At 32.9% G+C, this 20,867-nt stretch overlaps 1 protein-coding gene across 1 annotated transcript; it reads right to left on the bottom strand.

Moving 5' to 3' along the window:
- Positions 1 to 7,066: 7,066 nt before the first annotated feature.
- Positions 7,067 to 10,941, bottom strand: LOC148208444 (subtilisin-like protease SBT3.6). The gene is made up of 10 exons (XM_088118723.1): positions 10,840 to 10,941; positions 10,612 to 10,703; positions 10,435 to 10,532; positions 9,883 to 10,044; positions 9,047 to 9,711; positions 8,868 to 8,932; positions 8,257 to 8,508; positions 8,049 to 8,163; positions 7,773 to 7,965; positions 7,067 to 7,690 (listed from the first exon to the last, which is right to left on the bottom strand). The coding sequence occupies exons 1-10, from the start codon at positions 10,939 to 10,941 to the stop codon at positions 7,137 to 7,139; spliced, it is 2,298 nt and encodes a 765-aa protein (XP_087974849.1). The 3' UTR covers positions 7,067 to 7,136.
- Positions 10,942 to 20,867: the final 9,926 nt, after the last annotated feature.

Genomic DNA, 20,867 nt, shown 5'->3' with positions numbered 1-20,867 from the left:
GATATGTGGTTTTTATAGAAATTAGAGTTGATGGGACTGCACAACACATTTCTTAATATTGTAATATTCTCGATTGATCCATGTTTGAATTTTGTTTCAATGGGTCCCTACACTACAATTTGATTTGAGTGGATTTGGTCAAATACACATCACATATGGTAGCCTTTTTCCTATGTTTCCAACCTTTTTTATTTACATGGCAATGAGACGGTGTTTTATCTCTAGCTAATTGTACGTATTAGAGAGCTTACGATTGAGTAAAAAATTAACGAAAAAATGAGTGTAATTAAGAGTGGGTAAAGACATTTTGTGCACAATTTGTGAAGTTTAATCAAATTATAGGGGAGATGTAGATAATAAAAGTTAAATTAAAACTCAACTCAAATTATATGGACTAAATTAAAAATTGTTAAATCATAGGATCCATGTTGAACAAAGCTCAATCTATAGGGATCAAATTGATAACTTAACCTAATAGTTGTGATTTTTTGTTTACAAGTCTCTCATCTCTAAACTCCCATACAACTTTGGGTCACATTTTTTTCTTGCGGAGCACAACTTTTTTCAACGCCAAAAGCCCTAAATATGGTAGTGTGTATGGAGAGTGGGGAGTCTAGGGACACAAGTAGGGAAATTAATTATTATAAGGAGTTAAAAGGTGATGTCTTTTTAAAATTCGTCGATGATCTGACGTCAAATAAATAAGACAAAGATCATGGATATATAAAAAAGTTGACGTCAAATAAATAAGACAAAGATCATGGATATATAAAATAGTTGACAACATTATACCATTGTGAAAATATATACAAAAGTATGTCGTTTCTAGCCAAATCAAGATTCATATGAATTGAATACAAGGGAACCTATTGGACTCAGTCCCGTTGAATGAGACACAATGATAATATATACATGGTATTTGATTTTATGTTAGTCTACTGCTCGTGTTCAGCTAGCAGTCTAACTTTATTAATTTTTTTCATGGGAATGTTGAAAAAGCTAGGGAGAGGACAGATATATGATGATGAATTTATGAAAATTATTGCCTAAAGTTGGTAAAGACACATGTTTTTACCACGTATGTTGAACAAGAAAGTTATATCATTGAATATGTCAAGATAAATTGTTTATTAGAGAGATAATTATTGACTTGGAGGTTCTTACAGTGTCAAGGTTTTCTAAAAAACACTCATTTTTTTCTTTTAATTCACAATCAAAATTGTTAAGCTAAAGCATTTATGCTATAGTTTGGAGATTTGATCTCTAATTTGTGTAATACATATATATATATATTAATCAATTAAATTATGTTCGGGACGAAATGAATGTCTAGAACAATTTGACTAAAATTTAATACTAATTGACTACATCAAAGATAATGATGCCCGAAGTTTCACTTTTCTTAGAAGAAATTAAAGGGGATGGCGAAGTGGATTAAAATTGGGTAGATTTCGTTGTCTATATTATTGCAGAGGTTTGCTCTTCTAATACATTTGAACAATTGGGAGAAAGAAGGGTTGAAAGGTTCTGTTCAAAGAACCAACTGCCAACCTCTCAAAGGATAGTGAAAGTTGAAGAGAAAAAATTGAGAATGGAGGAAGGACTAAGAATAATGACCCTTTTTTTCAAAAAATAATGGGTCACTTGTGTAGACCATTTCAATAACTTAGAGTAGAACATTTACAAACAAGATTATCCAACAATCAAAGTAGTTTAATAATGGCCTCAATTGACTAAATCAATCACGTTGTACCTTCCATAAATTCAATTCAGGACACAACTTTTTTGACAAAGATATATAATAAACATTATCACAATACACAAGAAAAGATGGAGAGGGTGAAAGATGAGGGGCATGGGTTGATTCTGTGGATAAGTGAGAAATGGGAAGTTACTGTTATGTACATTTATATGACTGAACATAAACTTGAGTTATTAAGATATATAGTCCCAATTAAAAAGCATGTCATGCTTTTTGATATTTTCAGATATAGCATTTTTTTTTTCTAAAAACTAATTTTAAAATTTTCAATATTCCCAAATTACCATTTTCAGTTATCGCTTCATTATTATATATCAAACATATATCACATATATATCAGGAGTATATCTGACAACATTAGTATATCAGAAGTAAATCAATAGTATATCAAAAGTCAATCAGTTCTATATCAGTTGTATAATAGTAAATCACTATTTTACCTACTTTAACCTTTTGTCTTGTATTTTTTTATGAATTAGAAATTAGTAGGTATTGGCATGCATGGAAAATGAGAAAAAAATTTGATACTTACTGAAAATGAGAAAGAAAACTTGAAAGGAACGTGAATGTGAACGTCAATGGTGATTTTCGAAATTACTGTGAATGAGAAATCAATTAGAAATTAGAGGTAAATAGAAACTTAGGGTTTTTCTGTATATCAATAATATATCAGTGATATATCAAGTATACATCGTACATATATCAATAGTATAATTAAGTTTTATTTAAAGTTTTAAAGATCAAAATAAAAGCAGCAACAATGTCATTCTTAAAGTGTTTAAATATCATTCTTGGGTATCAACATCAACATCAACATCAACATCAAATCAGTAGTAAAGTCCTTCAACCAAAAACTTAAAGGTTTAAACATCAAAACGAACCAATAGCATAAACCAAAAGTAGACTAACAATGTCATTCTCAAAATTCTATAAAAGAAGAAGCATAAGTTCCAACAATCTAGAAAAGCGTAAGTTTCATTCTTGTATAATATTTAGGTAAAAGCTTGAGACATCAACCTTCGTTCTTGGTAATTGTCGTGTTTTAAGAGATACTATCTTTGAAACTTTCCGTTTTTCTATAGACAACATTTTTGGCGTTGGTTTATGTTGTCTTTTGGGATGAACGACATCAACATTTTCGACGATGTTTTTTAATTTCATTTTTCATATTTGTACCATTGCTTTTATCTGAAAAAAAGATTTATTTCATATATTAGTAGTATATCATAAAACATATATTAGAGGTAATATGTTCGAAATAATTGGTAGATATCATAGTTATATAAGAAGTAAATCAATTTCTTATCATATGTATATCAAACATATATCACATATATATCAAGAGTATATATGTTAATCGTAGTTATATCAGAAGTAAATCAATAGTATATAAGAAGTCAATTAGTTCTATATCATCTATAGTAGTAGATATCATAGTTATATCAGGAGTAAATCAATTTCATATCATAGGTATATCAAACATATATCACATATATATGAGGAGTATATTTGTCAATCATAGTTATATCATAAGTAAATAAATAGTATATTAAAAGTCAATCAATTTTATATCACCTATAATAGTATATATCATAGTTATATCAGAAGTAAATCAATTTCGTATCACATATATATGAAACATATATCACATATATATCAGGATTATATCTGTCAATCATAGTTATATCATAAGTAAATCAATAGTATATCAGAAGTCAATCAATTTTATGTCACCTATAGTAGTAGATATCATAGTTATATCAGAAGTAAATCAATTTCATACCATATGTATATCAAACATATATCACATATATATCAGGAGTATATCTGTTAATCATTAGTATATCAGAAATAATTTATTGTTAGTTCGGGCCTGCAGGGTATATTTGTAATTTAGAATGTCGGCCCCCGTTTTTTTGCAAAAGAAATGCTATATTTGAAAAACTCAAACCTTGTTGCTATTTTGCTTATTTTCTTAGCTTTTTTGCCATATGTCAAGTTGTCCCTTAAATATTATCATTTCGGGCATTTTAATAGAAAATTATAAATCCTCGTAATAAGATAAGATATTATTCTGTAATTATTTAATTGATATTCGTAATAGGTAGATAAAATTTTTCTATATTTGAAAACATTACAATCTTTTCGGATTCTCCAAATATGTGGTAATGATTATATTTGATATTAGAATATTAATTAACTAATATATATATTATGTAGTAAATCAAGGTATATCGTAGAAGTTAACTTATGTATCCTTAGTTGCAATATATCACGGTATATCAGTTATAGTTGATATATATACCTAGTATTTGGGAGTGAAAATTGTACTACCACATGCAGGACAGAGAGATGTCCAATTTAGAAGGTCTTCCCTAGTGGTCGACTTGAAGATCTTCGTTGAGGATCGACCTCATCAGGACCTTCCTTAAAGGCCGACCTGAAAGTCTTCTCTAGTGGCCAACTTGAAGGTCTTCTCTGAAGACCGGCCTGAAGGTATTTCCTGGTGGTCGACCTAAAGGTCTTCCCTAAATGGCGACATGAAGGTCTTCTTGAAGATTATTCAAAAGAGGAACGACTTTCCATACTTAGCCAAATTCCAAATGACAAGCATATGAATTGAAATAGCTACTTCCAACAGGGCGACCTTAATCCCGACATGCTCAATAGTCGATCGGATTCCTTGTTTGGTACCCGAACCTATAAATAGAACACTTCACTCTTCAGTCATGTATCGTATTCTAGCTAAGTCCACATACTAAGGTCAGGTTCAAAACTGACTTGAGCGTCGTTGGAGTGTTTGTTCCTTTGTGCAGGTATTTCCTCACATTATGGTCTTCGAGCTTCATTACAGTCAGCCTACTTTGACCTCTGAGCTGGTCATTCCTTTCCATGGACACTCAAGCTCTCCGAACGATCATACATTGACCAGATCATACCTCACTCATTGTTTTTGCATAAACACCTAGTATAGAATATAATACATCAAGGTATATCAGTTACAACTTATTTACCTAGTTTGAAGTATATCAAAGTAAATTAGTTACGACCAAAGCTCGAAATGTCGATGTCGATGGAAATTTCGAGAAAATCATGGAAACTGTAGAAATTTATGAAATTTGTTTGAATTAGTAAACAAAACTTTAATTGTATCTTAGTTATGTTATATATATAACTGATAACTTTTAACCATCATATCTAAAATTATGAGTCGATAAAATTAATGGAAATGATTTGAATCAAAAAATTAAAGTTTAATAAATTTTGAAATTAATAAATAAAAGAATTTTGTCCCGCATCGACTAAATCATGTAGAAGAAAACATGTCTATAAATATACTCTCTTATGCCAACTCTTTGTATCACTTCAATGGGCTTACAGGTATTGGGCTTCTGGGCTTAAATTGGCCCTCTAAAAGTATAATTGTTCGGGAGAATGTCTTCTAATGGTGTTTTAGAAATTTGTTTACGCAAATGTTAATTTTTCTAATTTTACAGTTTTAGATTTCTGATTTTAGTTCTGATTTTACTTTTATTTATTGTATTTATATTTATTATAGTTATTAGTTTTTTTAAATATAAAAGATCTAATTCCATAAATTATTATCATAAGAAACATCGTCTCGATAAACATATATCTTGTATAAAAGTTGAGTTATATCCACTTATAAATCCATATATATACATTTAAAATCACTATAGTATATATATGTATATTCATATATCCTAATCAAATCACTATACGATATATCCTCACATATACAATATTTCACACCAAATTAGAAATTGAAAACATCCGTTGGAATGCAAACCTTTCAATCTGGAGATGAACTGCTTTGGCTACTGAAAAAATGGAGGTGGTCGGAGATGAAGGCAGGCAAACGTTAGCCGGAGACGAAGGCCGGCATAAACGACCGGAGAATAAGAACCAACAGAAATCTCTTTTCGAAGGCGGCCGGAGATGAAATGCTCTTACGACAAAGAAAAGCGGAGCCGACTAAGAAAAGTGGAGCCGGCTGGAGAGGAAGGCAGATGGGGTCGGAGAAGAGGAACGGAAGGTCGGAGGAAGGAAAATCGACGGTCGCAGGAGAAAAGAAAAACAATGAAGAAGAAAGGGGTGAGTTTCGAAAATGGATGGGTTTTTGGGTTTTAGGATTTTTTAATTTTGGAAAGTATGATTAGCACATTTCAAGGGATTTGACCCCTAATTTAACAATTGTAAATTTTAATAATTATTTAATGTTGAGATAGATCCTAAGGATAGACTAGTAATTTATGTTATGGGTACCATCTAATTATGGATTGTTTCAAAAAAGTGTAAATTCTATACTTTTCCATCCGTTCACATAATTATGATTTCTAAATAGACTATCTATGTACTAATCCATAATTCTTTTTGCTTCATTTTTTCAATTTTACCATATGTCGCCTATAAATTCAGTGGTCGACGATTTATCGTTGCCTTTCTGGAAAAACGAGTTTCCATTCCATTGAAACGTTGGAGTGACATTTTGCTATATTGATGACTATTTTTTGTTTTTCGTTCTTCAAAAATTAAAAGTGTGTTTTTATTAATATATTTCAAAAATGAAAAGTGTACTTAATATGAAAATATTAAATTTTAAAATTAAATATTTATTATGATAAAATAAGACTTTTATTTATATTTTTTAAAAAATTAGAAATAACATAAACTTAATTTTAATTTTATTGTTTCTAAAATTCTTATATGATTTTAAGAAACCTATTAATGAGAAATAAGAATAGCTATTAAATATTTTATATTTCTAAAAAGTTGAAAATTAGAGATAAATTTTAGTAAATATTAAAGTTTCTAATTGGTTATTGAATTAGTAACTTTACAATTTAAAAAAGAAAGAAAAAAAGAAAAATGGTAAGTTTACATCAACGGGTTGAATTCATAATTTATTGTAATCCAGCCATGAATTCATAATTTATTGTATTCCAAAAAAAGGACTCTTAAACATTTAATTTCAACTCTAACGGGTTCAGTGTCATTATATCTATCACTTTAATGATTACGTGGTCGATCGGATCGGAGAAGGTACCAATTATCACTAACCTAAATTTATATTGCACACTTTTAATCAAGTTCGAATCTGGATTCCACCTAAAATTGACATTTTATTCAATGAGCGAGAATTGACAATTTATTCCACAGCGAGGTTCAATAGATTCGTAATTAATCAAGGGAAGAATGGTACAACATAAATATGATTATAATCATTTTATTCATACATAATTAATAATAAATAGACAATAATCATTTTATTCGTACATAATAAATAGCATGTGTACATAGGAAAATACGTGTAAGAAAAAATCATAATGATGTAGACACACACCACAAAATATCAAAGAAGATCAGTTCGAACAGACAAGGGAATTTTGACGTGATGCACTCCATCGCTCCAAATTAGGCTTCCAAAAGAATACCCATAGTTCCTATGGATCGAAGCGGAAATGGTAACCTTAAACGAAATCTTCTTCACTTTGGGGTTAAATGCCAACATCGAAGGCTCCACATTCACCTTCGTGCCATATGGGGCCCGGATCACTGCCCTGTACACCGAGCTCGAATTTCCCACATTCGTCACCGTCCGAGTCACTGTGGTGGAGTTTCTGAGAGCTGGTACTGTAATGCTGGGCAAATTCAAATCCAACACGGAAGACCTCTGTGACAGGCACTCTGTTTTCTGCTCTGTTAGTTGAGAAATGTCTGAATTCTTATACCCCATCCCGCACAGGTAGTATTTGACATAGTCTTCAATGGCTAGATCGTAGATGAGACCTGGGTCTGCGGCGGCGTTGGGGTTCACCAATCCGCTGCCGTAGTCAAATGGGTCGGCCAGCTTGGGAGGAGAGCTCTCAGCCAAAATGGGCGCCCCTGAAGGGCCTTTTACCCGTGCTGAATTGTGAAAATGAAAACGGTGGTTAACCATTTTTAAATTCTTCTCTTTTATTATATAAAAGTGAAATGTATGTATTACCAGTGGTGCTGATGGCTGATCTAATGGCGGCGGGTGACCAAGTGGGATGCAAGGATTTAAGGAGAGCCACAATGCCAGAGATATGAGGTGCGGCCATGGAAGTTCCTGATAGGAATGCGAACCCTTTGTCACTAAAGCCATTGTGCGGTGAAATGGCAGCTAGAATGTTGGACCCTGGCGCTGCTATATCCGGCTGCTCTCCAACACGTATCTCAAAATCAATTTAACTATTATAATGGTGGAACTTATTGGAATCAAAAGAAAAGAAAAATATACCTTTAGAATTGCGGGAGAGGCAGAATTAGGACCTCTAGATGAGAAAAAAGCTACATTGGTTGATATAGGCTTCCCCACGATGGTTCTTGCACGCCCTATCCTCACCGTTGCATTACTTCACAAAATCACACAATACGAAATCAAAAACAAAATTTACGTTGCTATAACACATTCATTTAGTATTAAAATGATGAATTAATTAAATTACCTGGTGTCCAAGAGGTAGTGAAAAAATTTAGTACCAACATCAGGATCTAGTACGATGCATGGAAAGTCAGCACCACATGGGAACAAGATGTCGTCGTGTTGGCCAGCCACGATTATCCCACTCCCATTTGCTTGTCTCACCGCCGCAACCGCTTTTCCTGTCGTCTCGGCATCTGCTAATTTATTGAAGCACAGAACTATGTTTCCACTCAGAGAAGTGTCGTTCCCCAAAATGTCATTGCATGAACACAACCTGCAATCAGACCACCCAAACAACCAAAATAATTACTTTTCAAACTTCATGACTAATGAGAAAGAATAATTCAAATAAGATCGTTTAAAACTATATACATTGTTTTCTTATAATTTCTAATTAATTAATTTCCAATTTTCTTGAATTAAACAGCTGAAAAAGAAAAATAATGGGCTCCCTACGAGTAAGAGCAACTTCCTCTTTATCACGATACTCATTATTTTTTAAAAAAAATTATTTTTACATTCTTTTCTCTCAGTCTTATATATTTAATGATTATAAGGAGGAATTAACTCCCATTATTAAGAAAGAACCAAGTATTTCATATGAAAAAAAGAAGAATGTTGATGAAAACCAACCTTCCAGTGGCCGAACACACCAACTTGCCAACAATGTCATTTTTGCCGGCAAAGAAGCTTTGGCCCTATCAAAAAAAAAAAAAAAACCATAAACTAATTTTAATACAAATTAACCTTAATTCCGATACAAGTTCATTTAGGAAAAATACTTAGTTTCAAATATATATATATAGGCATACCAAATGAGTGGTGTTATCTCCAAGAGTAACGGGAGCAAGAAAAGCTCTATCAATTGTAGAGGCAGCCACAGTGAAAATCCAGGGCGCAGTGTTGAGAATGGTCTGCTTATTGGGGCCATCATTCCCACCCGAACACACCACAGTAATGCCCCTCGCAGTTGCATGAAACGCCCCAATTGCAATTCCATCATTTTGGCTATACTCAGGAAACAAAGGCACACCACTCCCCAGCGACAGAGACAGCACATCCACGCCGTCGTTAATCGCCTCGTCGATCGCCTTCAATATGTCCGCCGTCGATCCGCTCCCTCCCCCACTGCCCGACCACAAAACCTTGTATATGGCCAAGCGCGAGCGTGGGGAGCCGCCCCGCACCGTGCCGGCGCCGAGGCCCTGGTAGTTCACGTTCGGCACAAAAGAGCCTGCGGCTGTGCTGGCGGTGTGCGTTCCGTGTCCGTTGAAGTCCCTTGCGGATGAGTACTCGTTCGCCAGTGCCGCCTGCCCAATGTCAGCAATGAAGCCTTTATTGTACCAACGCGCGCCTATGATTTTTCTGTTGCAGTTTGTGGAGTTGAATGCTTCTCCTGACACGCACTTGCCTTTCCATCTTGATGGCACCCACCCCATTCCTTCATCTCTGAAAGCTTCCGACTCCGGCCAGATTCCTAATTCAAATAAAAATTAAACTTCACAATTTTCTATCTAATTTGTTTCGTGAAAATACTTTGACTGGTGAGAACCTATCTTGTCATGACCCTCTTTAAATGAAAATATGAGTAGTCAATTTGAGAAATAGGTTCTCCGTTCTTTTGTTTCGAAGGAGGGAGAGTTAGTACCTGTATCTAGGACGCCTATAATTACATCTTCGCCCATTTTACTGCGATGAAGAAGGTTGGAGGATTGAGAGGGAGAAGATGAGAGGCCAAGGAAATTCCAACTTCTTGTAGTCTGCATTTTGTAAATCGTGCTTGGAAGAACTCGAACCACACCCGCCATTTCTGAAGTGCAATTCATTAGTCGTGCCACCACAAATTGTTTGTGTTAGTAATGTAGGTTAAATATTATAAGTTTACTTCTTTAATTTTCTGGATTTTAATAAATATATAATCTTTCATAATTATGTGGGTATTGTTTCTGGAAAATTTTGATATTGTTTTAATTCAATCAATTGTTATTAATTAATTTCGTTGATTTAACGTCGTAACACTATCATCAAATATATGAACCTGAATTAGTTCACCATACAAAATTGGAAGTTGAATAATTATAAATTTTTTAATAACTAATATTATAATTAACACAATATTTTAAAAAGTGAGTCTAAATAGACAACTTTTGGAAGTTTCTTCTAAAATTCCTTAGGTTTACATTTATATTAGTATATTTACCAGCTAGCTCTCGAGCCTGAGAATTGGTAAGCTTGGCTGCAAACCCAGAAAAGCCATGTCTATAACTGTACACCATTGATTCCCACGACTTCTCCTTGCTTCATTATCAAATATCATAATATAATTAACACTAAACCTTTTTTTCTATTAAAAAAATTCTGAGCGTAGATTAATTACCTTCCCAATACAGTGGCCAACATTTCATGGTGAGACTCAGTTGTCAATTTAGTATCTTCGTGTTGCCTTTCTCCTAAATAAACGATGTGAACCTGAAGAGATAATTATCAAGTGACGGAATTTGGTAAAATTTAATGCATACAATAGGTGCAACTTCTTTAAAATCTAGCTAAATTCCACAAAAAGTGCAATAAAGATATAATGGGGCGTGATGGGAAGTTATGGTACCTTGCGATTTTGATCATCAGCTTCTGCCATGGGTTTGAAGGCGAACAGTGAAAACAAAGCATAAAATGCCATAAAACCAACAATGAAATGAGATTTCCCCATGTTGTCACCCGGCCTCTGTTTTCTGAAAGATTTGAAAGGAATCAAATTTCAAGTGATGAAGAAATAGAAACTAGTTGGAGAGAACCGATTGGCTGTGAGGTAGATCATGGATAGAAACATATATGTTGTTTGGTTTTTATAGAAAGAGTTAATGGGACTGCATACCCATTTGGTAATTAATATTCTAATATTCTCGATTGATCCTGTCCAAATTTTTTTTTCCATGAATCCCTATTGTAGAATTTGATTATTCTAGGTTTGTTCAAACATCACAAATCGTCCAGACCTAATCACCAGTGCAGAACTTACGATATTTTCATGTTTCTTATTTACATGACGACAAAGAAAAGGAGTAGATTCTCGAGGTATTTACCATTTCTGAAGTTTAACCCAACTGTAGAAATTAGGATTGAAACTTTTAAAATTATGGGGATCAAATTAAATCTAATCTCAATACACGTCACTACTAAATTTAAATTTTTAATACTATGGGACCCACATTAAAACTAACCTCAACACCAAATTGATAACTTAATCTTAAATTATATTAAGAAAGTTTGAATGATTGTGGTTTTAGTTTCTCCATCTCTATTAACCCCAATCCAACTTTGGTCCATTCTTGATACGTATCGTATTGTGAATGGTGGAGCTTAGGGACAAAACATTGAAGAGTCCTAAGACCGTGAAGTTTTTTAGGGTACGAAAAATGTCTCACGTCCTTTTAAACACGATAAAATTTTATAACTATATCTATTGGTATAAGACGGTTGGAAATGCGACTAAAGTCTCGCATTGGCTAAATAAAAGAAAGATCTTGGATATATAGATTAGGACATTCTTCTTCTATAGGGTTTACAAAATTTATTTAGTTCCTTCAATATGAGGCATTTTGGTGAAACCAAAAGTAAAGCGGCCGATGAAAATTATGTCTAAAATAGACAAATATCATACCATTGTAAAAATAGTTAGGATATCGTTATCCTTAATAGACCTTTTACTCAGGCCAAAGTTGACCAAACATGAAAGTCTGCTATATCACAAAGTCAAAGAGTCACGAATTTGAATTTGATCGCTAATTATCTCGTGTTTAAAATTGATTAAATTGTGGTTTGATATCAGTATTGAGCTAGTTTTGAGTAATTTTAAATATGGAAAGTGGTTAACATATTGGACTTTCTCGCGTTGAATGAGACACAAATGGTAATATTTTAGGTTCGATCTGTTGTATAAATGAATTTTCTTGAGCAACTTTATTTTAATTTGCCATCCTTCCTTTGGAGTTTACCGTTTAGTGGTCTAATTTAATAATAATTTATCTTCGTGGGACATTGAATCATGTGGGGAGATGACAGAGATGTATGATGGCTGAATTGAAGAGAATGCAGAAAGTTGATAATATTAAAGACAGATTTATATATAAAAGAATATTATTTTATGTTTAACACCTATATTGACCAAGAAATTTATATCATCTCCAAGATAGAATGTTTATTAGAGAGAATTATAGATAGATTGGTTATTCTTGACAGGGTCTAAAGCTTTCTTAAAAAAACGTGCTTTTTTTACACGGTCAAAATTGTTCGAAGAGGAAGCCTAAAACTTTTATATTGTAGGTCTAGAAAAATTTTATTTTTTTGATTTCAACAAAGAGATTGATTCCAAAGCAGGTGGATTCACGAAAGGACCAGAGGGCACGTGCCCCCGAGTAAGGTACAAGTTGATATTTTTTTAGTACAACACCATATGGATATAGAGATTCGAATTCACGAACTTTTAATGATTTAAACAATTGAGTCATGCTTAAGTTGACATGTAAATTCATGCCTATGACAAAGTTCAGACTTAAAAATATTTAGAGAAATTGTAAGAAATTGTATTGGGTGGCAAAATTCTTTGTCATATTTAAACAAATGTCACCCTCTTTTTTAATTTGCAAATATGACAAAATTATATCATAATTATTATATTCGAATTCCAATTTTATCCTTTGTTCCAGATCTCATTGTAATCTCCTTATTCGCATTTAGGTCATTCTTTGCGGTCTTTCTTCTTCACGCTCTTTCTTATTTTCGTTCACAACATTAGCTTTCAGGTTCTTCTTCATTCACAATTGATTCTTCTTCATTTAATTTCTTCTTCTTTCGGGTCTTCAGCAGATCTCGCACAATTCTCCTTCATTTAATTGATTCTTCTTCAACACATCTTTCTCTTTCGCGTTTGTTCTTTCTAGTTCGCCATCTTCAGTAGATTCGTGAAAGTTGAGTTTCTTCTTCTTTGTTGGAATTCTGATTCACAATCTAGGATTCAATTTTTCAAAAATTTCAGAGTTTTAAATTGTAGTTTATCGTTTCTATTTGTTGATCAGTATAAATTATATATATATAAGTTGGACACTTTTTTGTTGTGTTGGCCACATTCAAATGCAATAAAATATCTACGGGCTTCAATTTTCCATTAAATTTTTACCACAACTCTGTGTTTTTTTGTTGGCTCCCTCTGTTAAGGCTCCTCATCCTCCATTCTCTCTCTTTATTTTTGTTTTCTCTTCACCTTTGCACATACATCCTGTGCGTATCTAAATCGATCTATTTGAAAAGATCTCAAAGCAAAACAATGATACCCAAATTAATGAATACATGATAAGTGAAGAAGGCCTAGAATTGAAACACTAATAATCATACAACCAAATTTTGTCCCTCTTGGACCAAGATCAGGATGAAGAACCAATTGAGGATGTGTCTTTAATCATCACCATACCCCAACAAAATGCACACACAGCCTCCAATTGGCATCGATATACCAATATCATCTAGGTTGATTGATTATCACTACTATTTATGTTATATTGATATTGATTAGTTACTATAACTGATATCAAATTTAGAACTTAGCAGATTTGTGCTCTGAGTCTATCGAAAGAGAGAATTTTATGGGCATTAAAACTATATCAATAGATATCGTAGTTATATCAGAGAAATATCAGTGGTAAAACAGAGGTATATTAAGGATATATCATACGTATATCAATGGTTAAATCAATGGTATATCATATAATGATATCATAAGTTATTCCAGTAGATATTCTAATTATATCAGAAGTCTATCAATTGTATATCAATAGTACATCCAACGTATATCAAGTATACATGAGTTATGTATTACTGGTATATCAGTAGTAAATCAATTAAATGATAAATCATATGATCATATAAAAAGTTATATCAGTGGTAAATCAAATGTATATCAAGTATATATCAGACATATATCAGCGATATATCAATGGTAAATCATATAATCATATCAGAAGTAAATCAATTATATACAGTAGTACATCAGTAGTATATAAACAGTATATCAAATATGTATAAGTAGTAAATCAATAAATGGTAAATCATATAATCATATAAAAAGTTATATTAGTAGATATCTATTATATTAGTGGTATATCAGTTATATATCAGTTGTGTATATGAGGTTTATCAAGTATGTATCAGACATATATATCAATGGTAAATCAATAAATAGTAAACCATATAAAAATATAAGAAATTATATTAGTAAATATCATAGTTATTTAAGTGTTACATCAGTGGTATATCAGTGATATATCAATGATAAATATAGGTATATCAAGTATATATCAGACATGGGAAATCTGAGGGAAATTGAACCCAACATCTCACACGTCTAGGCTACTGGACCTCCGTGTTTTTTTTTTTTTGGCTAAATAAAGAGTAATTTTGAGATTTACTTACTTGGGACTCCATTTTTTTTTAATATTTTACTATATTTTGCAAAATGTTTTTGCCATACCCCAAATATTTATATGCATTTGTGCCAAACATAAAATTCTTGACAGGCCAATGATTCCAACCTCTAAATCTTTTGGTTGAAGATGTTTTTTTTTTTTACCATGCTCTAATTAATTGACTATAATTTAGAAAACAATCTCACTAAAATCAAATTACTATTGGCTATGCAGGGGAGTACTTCACTCCCCAAAATGAAATTAAAGGGGATTCCAAAGTCTAATAAACACTATAAGAATTTTACTTTGCAGGGAGTCATTTATCTTTTTAATGTAGGATTGGATGTTGGTTTGAGTGATGAGCTCTAATACCATATTAATATATTCATGTAGTTGTGACGCTCGAGTAGAAAGAATGGATACATGAATGAACCGATATCACATCTGAATGAGAGGGATCCTAAGATCATGGAGGAATAGTCAAGAAAGGCTTAAAAGAAATGATAGTCACTACCTACACTGATAAGGTGCACCTTCCTTTTCAATAACTCAATCGTATGAACTCCAAAGTTAAGCGTGCTTGGATTGAAGCAATCTTTGGATAACGCATGCTGAAAGGACTCGTGTTAGTCTATAGAGATAGTCTACACTCTTCTAAATAGCTCAGAACTAGACGGTGGCGCGGTTGGGTCGTGGAGGATGCAGGGAGATGCCGGGACAAAGAAAATTTGGTTCCCCAGAATTTGAAGTAATAGTTGAATAAATAAATAAAATAGCTAAAAAAATTATAGAACTTTTGTGAAGCATGGATATTCAAGTTTGTCACGCGAGAGTTAACTCGTCTCACGTTAAGACTACATCAAAACATAAAATCAGACATAAACACATAAACAACATTTAGAAGTATATTGTTCGATGTTACCTCCTATAACAACTTCATCCTTCAACTACAACTTATAATTGTTTTGGGGGGTTGGGGGTCACTCGTTATTTGCAATTCAGGGTGTTTTAAATCAAATATGATAGTAAAACTCAATTATACCAGTGAAACATATAATTCTTAACCTTATATGTACCAATACCTATTACACATTAGCAATCATGGACAATCTAGGAATATTACTTGACAAGTTAGAATTGAACTCTCAAATATGAAATATGAAAAATAGAATAGAGCTTTCAAATGACTATGACAGTTAAAACAAATTCTAAAAAGCCATCAACATCTATCTCTACCATGTTTACAACAAACTCCAAAAGTTCATTACTCCAAAATTCTCACAAATTTGACATAAACAATAACATTAAAACAAAATGTGTACACATATAATTCAAATGAGCACATTTTAGACTATGGTGGGGGAAGGGGGTGGGTGTAGTGTTCGAATATAAGACATGATTGTGAAATCCTATTATACATACAAAATATATAATTCAAATAGAAACATAATGGGTTACCACGTATGCGCTGAATATAAACTGAATTAAGAACTTCAAAATAATACCTCCGACAAAACTACTAATCCTACCAGAAATTTTCAATATTCATATTAATTGGATGTTTATAACTACTATACATTAAAATGGATGACCAAGGAAATAGATAATAGCAACTTACAAGTTTTTTCTGTTTTGTTAGGAGTGAGTTTAAATGAGTAGGATAATATAAGGCAGCCTAAAGTCCAAAAAAACATGTCCAACAAGAGTGAGAATTCATCGATATGTAAAACCTTGAACTCCAACGTTGTGTAAGCAAAAATATATATATACAAATTTGGCAGCTGGATTTACTTGTAATTTCACCGAAAGTAGAGAAAATAAAAGAATGTACCAAAATTTATATATCTTTATCATTTCAATTGGATCATGTCCTATTTTCTATAGGCTTTCAAGTTTCACTAAAGATAAAGATTAATTACATGTGTAGTCTCTTGAGAATACTTAATGCTTTTTCTTGTATATGTTCTTCTACAAGCTAAGGTATTCCAATTTGACTTTGTATGGACGGATAGACGTAAGTGAAATCTTATTGGTATTGTTTTAGATTCTAAGATGTCCAGATTTCTCTAAGCATTATCACGTTAAGATTAGCTAATTTCCTTAGCACTGTAGAAGTGAGTGCCTTATTGACTGACTGTTGCAGAAAGGCAAATCTTGGAGGTAAAATGATTATATCCAAGTGTTACAATTTTCGTTTACTTTTGGAAGAAGGATTGAAAACAAAGGGAAGTAAAAGAATTCTTCAAGAGGATTTGTTATTGTAATTTGCATTTATACTAGTTCATTGTCTTCGTAGATTTTTCATAAAGGAAATAGATTTACTTACAATATAGATCTATATCCATGTTGCTTTTGTTTAATGTTTTCCTTTCCAATAAACTCTTTATTACATTTGATTCAATTATGAATCTTATGTACAATAAAGGATGCATCATTTGTCACCTTCTTTAGAATAAATTCGAGAGATCAAGTTAAATAATAAGTTGTTTGATTGATGCTTATGTTTTCAATTTTCATGTATGTGCATCAAATTAAGGAGTCTTGTTTTAAAGGCTGCAATAGTTCCAAAATAAATGGATCTTATCTTAAAAGGCTACGATTGGAAACTCAAAAGTTTGAGAATCACATTGAACGAAACTAAACTCAAATCATCGTTCAATAATATGTCTCTAAAATCAAAATTAAACCACTTTCAACCAAAAATGTCGTTTCCTTAATGTCCTATATGTATTTTGAACTATACATAAAATATTTTTCGTTAAAAATAAAGAAACAGAAACGTTATCAAACGAGTCCTTAGAAATCATGGAGTGTGTGATGAAGCTTTTGGTCTGTGTCCATGTTTGGGACAAACAAAGAGTAAAGTGAAGTTAGCAAAAACTAATGACAAAAAAAAGTTAACAATTGGAGTTGGACTTAAAGTGCACTAATTGTCTGGCTTTTTCTCCACTTTTCTTTTAATTTCCCAATTGTACAACAAAACTTCATCCCTTCCATTCTTTTATTAACTCTACTTTTCTTTCTAAATCATTCATCTGCTTTGTCGTATCTTCCCCTTCATTTGCGTACTTTTTTGGGAAACTCTTTACTATCCCTCATCTATTCTTTCCATCCCCTTTCTATATTCCTCGTGCTTAATTTCCATTTTCATTTCTAGACAAAAAAAAAAAAAAACTTCTCACCCAACCAACAACCCCTTTTTTGCCCTAATTTGATTTTGTCAAGCCCTAACTCTAAGCTCTGACGAAATCAGAGATGGAGGAAAGAGATACCTGAAATAGATGGAGGCAGAAAACCCAAAAGAAATAGAGGGAGAAAGAACCTGTTAATCGTTAATAATAGAGAAGCAGTGTAGCTGCAAGTCTCGTCGGACTTAAGTTGTTGCCACTGTCAGCGGGTTGAGTAACGATATTGGGCGAGATGGATGATGGCCAGCGCGATCAGGGAGATAGAAATTTTGGTGGGCGTGCACTGCAATAACTTAACAACCAAAAAGCTCTACCTTGAACTTCAGCCCCTTCGAGTTGGCCATGAGGCAACAACCTCTGACGCCCCACACCATTGTGACTGAAGGGGTATTCTTCCTCGACGCTGACCTGATAGAAGTCAAGTCCTTTGTCTAAAAAAAAATGGTCTCGATCTTCTTCTTTCTTAGCGGGATGAGTGGACGGACGGTAAGCGGCTTCCCGGACTTAACTGAGGTCAAGATGGTTCGAGGTTTAGGCGCATCAAGCTCAAACTCTTTCCCTCGGTGGGACATTGATCTCGAGATTCTAGGGGCAGCGACGTTCTTGAATGAAGTCAAGACAAACCGAATTAACACTTCTCAAATCAGACTAGACCTCTCCAGAAGAGCTGGACGCCGGGAGACCTCGGTCCGAGAAGGGGAGAGTGGCCGAATGGTCAAAAGCGACACACTGTGAATCATTTGAAGTTTTTCAACATAGATTCGAATTCTGTCTCTCCCACTTATTTGTGTCACATGTGCTGGTAGCCTTCCTTATTTATGTCACATGTGTTGGTAGCCTACGAGAAGAGAAGCAAGCTACCTCCGCCAGGTGAAGGTGAAGGTAGATGGACATGCTCAGGGGAGAGCTTGGATGAAAACACGAGGGATAGATGAAGGTTTTAAATTCTCTCTTTGTTTTCTAATTTATAAATTCAATTAAAAAATACTAATTTCTTTTCTCCAAAATTTTTTCAATTTTTAAGCTTTAATTAAATTTTTTTTATTGGAGGAAAAAAATCTATAAATAATTTTGCTTTCAAAATATATAGATATAATGAAAGAGTAAAAAAATAAAAATTTCAACTATTTTGGGTTAATATTTAAATCAAAATTTGAATTTAAATCCCTTTCATAAAATCTAGAAATTTAATTTACATAAACTAACCCGAACAAAATTAAAATTAAATAACTTAAGCACGAAATATAACAAAAAATCATAGTAAAGAAGAACTTGAAGATATAAATTAAAAACTTAATTCAATGTACATTGATAGCCTCAACAGCGATGAGTCAGCATAATGATTCACACCCGACTCATATACAAAAGTGACGACAGCTCGGAATTTTGTGGAGATCGAGTCAAACTACTGGAAATCGCAGTACATTTCATGCTTAGCTGACCTTAGTCTCATACCTTGACCGTCTGAGATACCAACTGAGTCGACCAACAACTGATCATACCTCGATCGTCTGAGTTAGCTTCAATATGTACAAACCTCTAACAGAGTCCACAACAATACGTCACGATTCTCAAGATGTCGGAGAGTCGTTAGAAGCCTGTATGAAGTCCTATCAGAAACTTAACCTATAAATAGAGACCTCCCACCTCATTTTCAAGTACGTGTAATTATATTCTCTCTAGAGTATAAATCGGCCAACTACTGACTTGAGCATCGGAGTCCTTGCTTTGTTTTGCAGGACATTCACTTGCATTCGTCTCAGCTCATCCAGAGAGTCAGTTCATCGTTATCGACCTTCATGGGCTTGGTCAAATTCTTGATCAACAGTAGTTTACGATGAAAACATATGACATTAAAGATAGGCCGGAAGACATATAGGGGACTGATTTGAAGCTAAGCAAACCAACAAAAATTCATTAAGAACCCCATAATACAAGAAAAACTCAAAAAATCCACAAACAAAAAGATCTAAATAAAGAAATAAAGTATTTGAAAATGGAAAAATTGTCATGAAACCTTTCGTGACGTTCTTTTAATTGCCATGAAATCCCGAAATTTTATGACCTTTTGTGACATTAAAAAATCGTATAAAGTACCAAAAATTTTGCATCTGCAAATATATGTTGTTTCATATTTACTTTTCGTGACGTTTAAAAATTTTCATAAATTGACAACAAAAAGTGAACATAAATAGATAAATATTTTTTCGCCAAAAACACAACTCACCATTTCGAGACGTTTAAAAAACATCCCCAATGATAGCGATTTCGTAAGTCTTCATGTTTTCCCGCCAAAAAATAGCTTCACTTGAACATCACGAAAAGAAAAAATATCCAGAAAGTTACGTATTTTCGCGCAAAAAATGCATCTCACCTTAAATGTCACAAAAAATGTAATTTCCAACTTTTATAATGTTTAAAAAACTCCACTAAAGGTAAAAAATCTTTTAAAAAAAACTCTTTTCCGACAAAAAAAAACGCACCACGCGAAAAATGTAGTTTTCAACTTTTCATGACTTTTAAAAAACATCACGAAAATCCAAAATTTCCAAAATACTTTGTTTTTTCACTCCAAAAACGTGTCTTTATCTTTTTGTGACATTTTTTAAATGTCATGATAGTTTTCAAAATTCGAAAAGCTCCGTCTCTTCCTATCAAAACGTGCCTCTTAAACGTCATGAAAAATCTAGTTTTTCAAGTTTTCATATAACCTTTAAAAAGTATCACGAAAAGTCAGTAACATGGACAACTCCATCTTTTTCCGCCAAAAACGCGTGTCTCTCCCTTTCGTGATGTTTTTTAAACGTCATGGTAAACATGTTTTTTTCCAAATTTTTGAGATGGTTAAAAAAACTTCACAAAAAGTTTAAAAAAAAGTACGGAAAAGGTTGTCTTTTCCGGCCAAAAATGCACCTCACCCTTTTGTGACTGTTTATGCAAAGAATTGCACAATGTTATTTAACGAACCAAGCTCGAACTCGGTCCCCGAC

The sequence above is a fragment of the Momordica charantia genome (assembly GCF_013281855.1).
Source record: "Momordica charantia cultivar OHB3-1 chromosome 10 unlocalized genomic scaffold, Mcharantia_2.0 BLBB01000010.1, whole genome shotgun sequence".
NCBI classification, from domain to species: Eukaryota; Viridiplantae; Streptophyta; class Magnoliopsida; order Cucurbitales; family Cucurbitaceae; genus Momordica; species Momordica charantia.
Note: the sequence above shows the minus strand (reverse complement) of the source record. Positions and strands in the feature narration are given on the sequence as shown.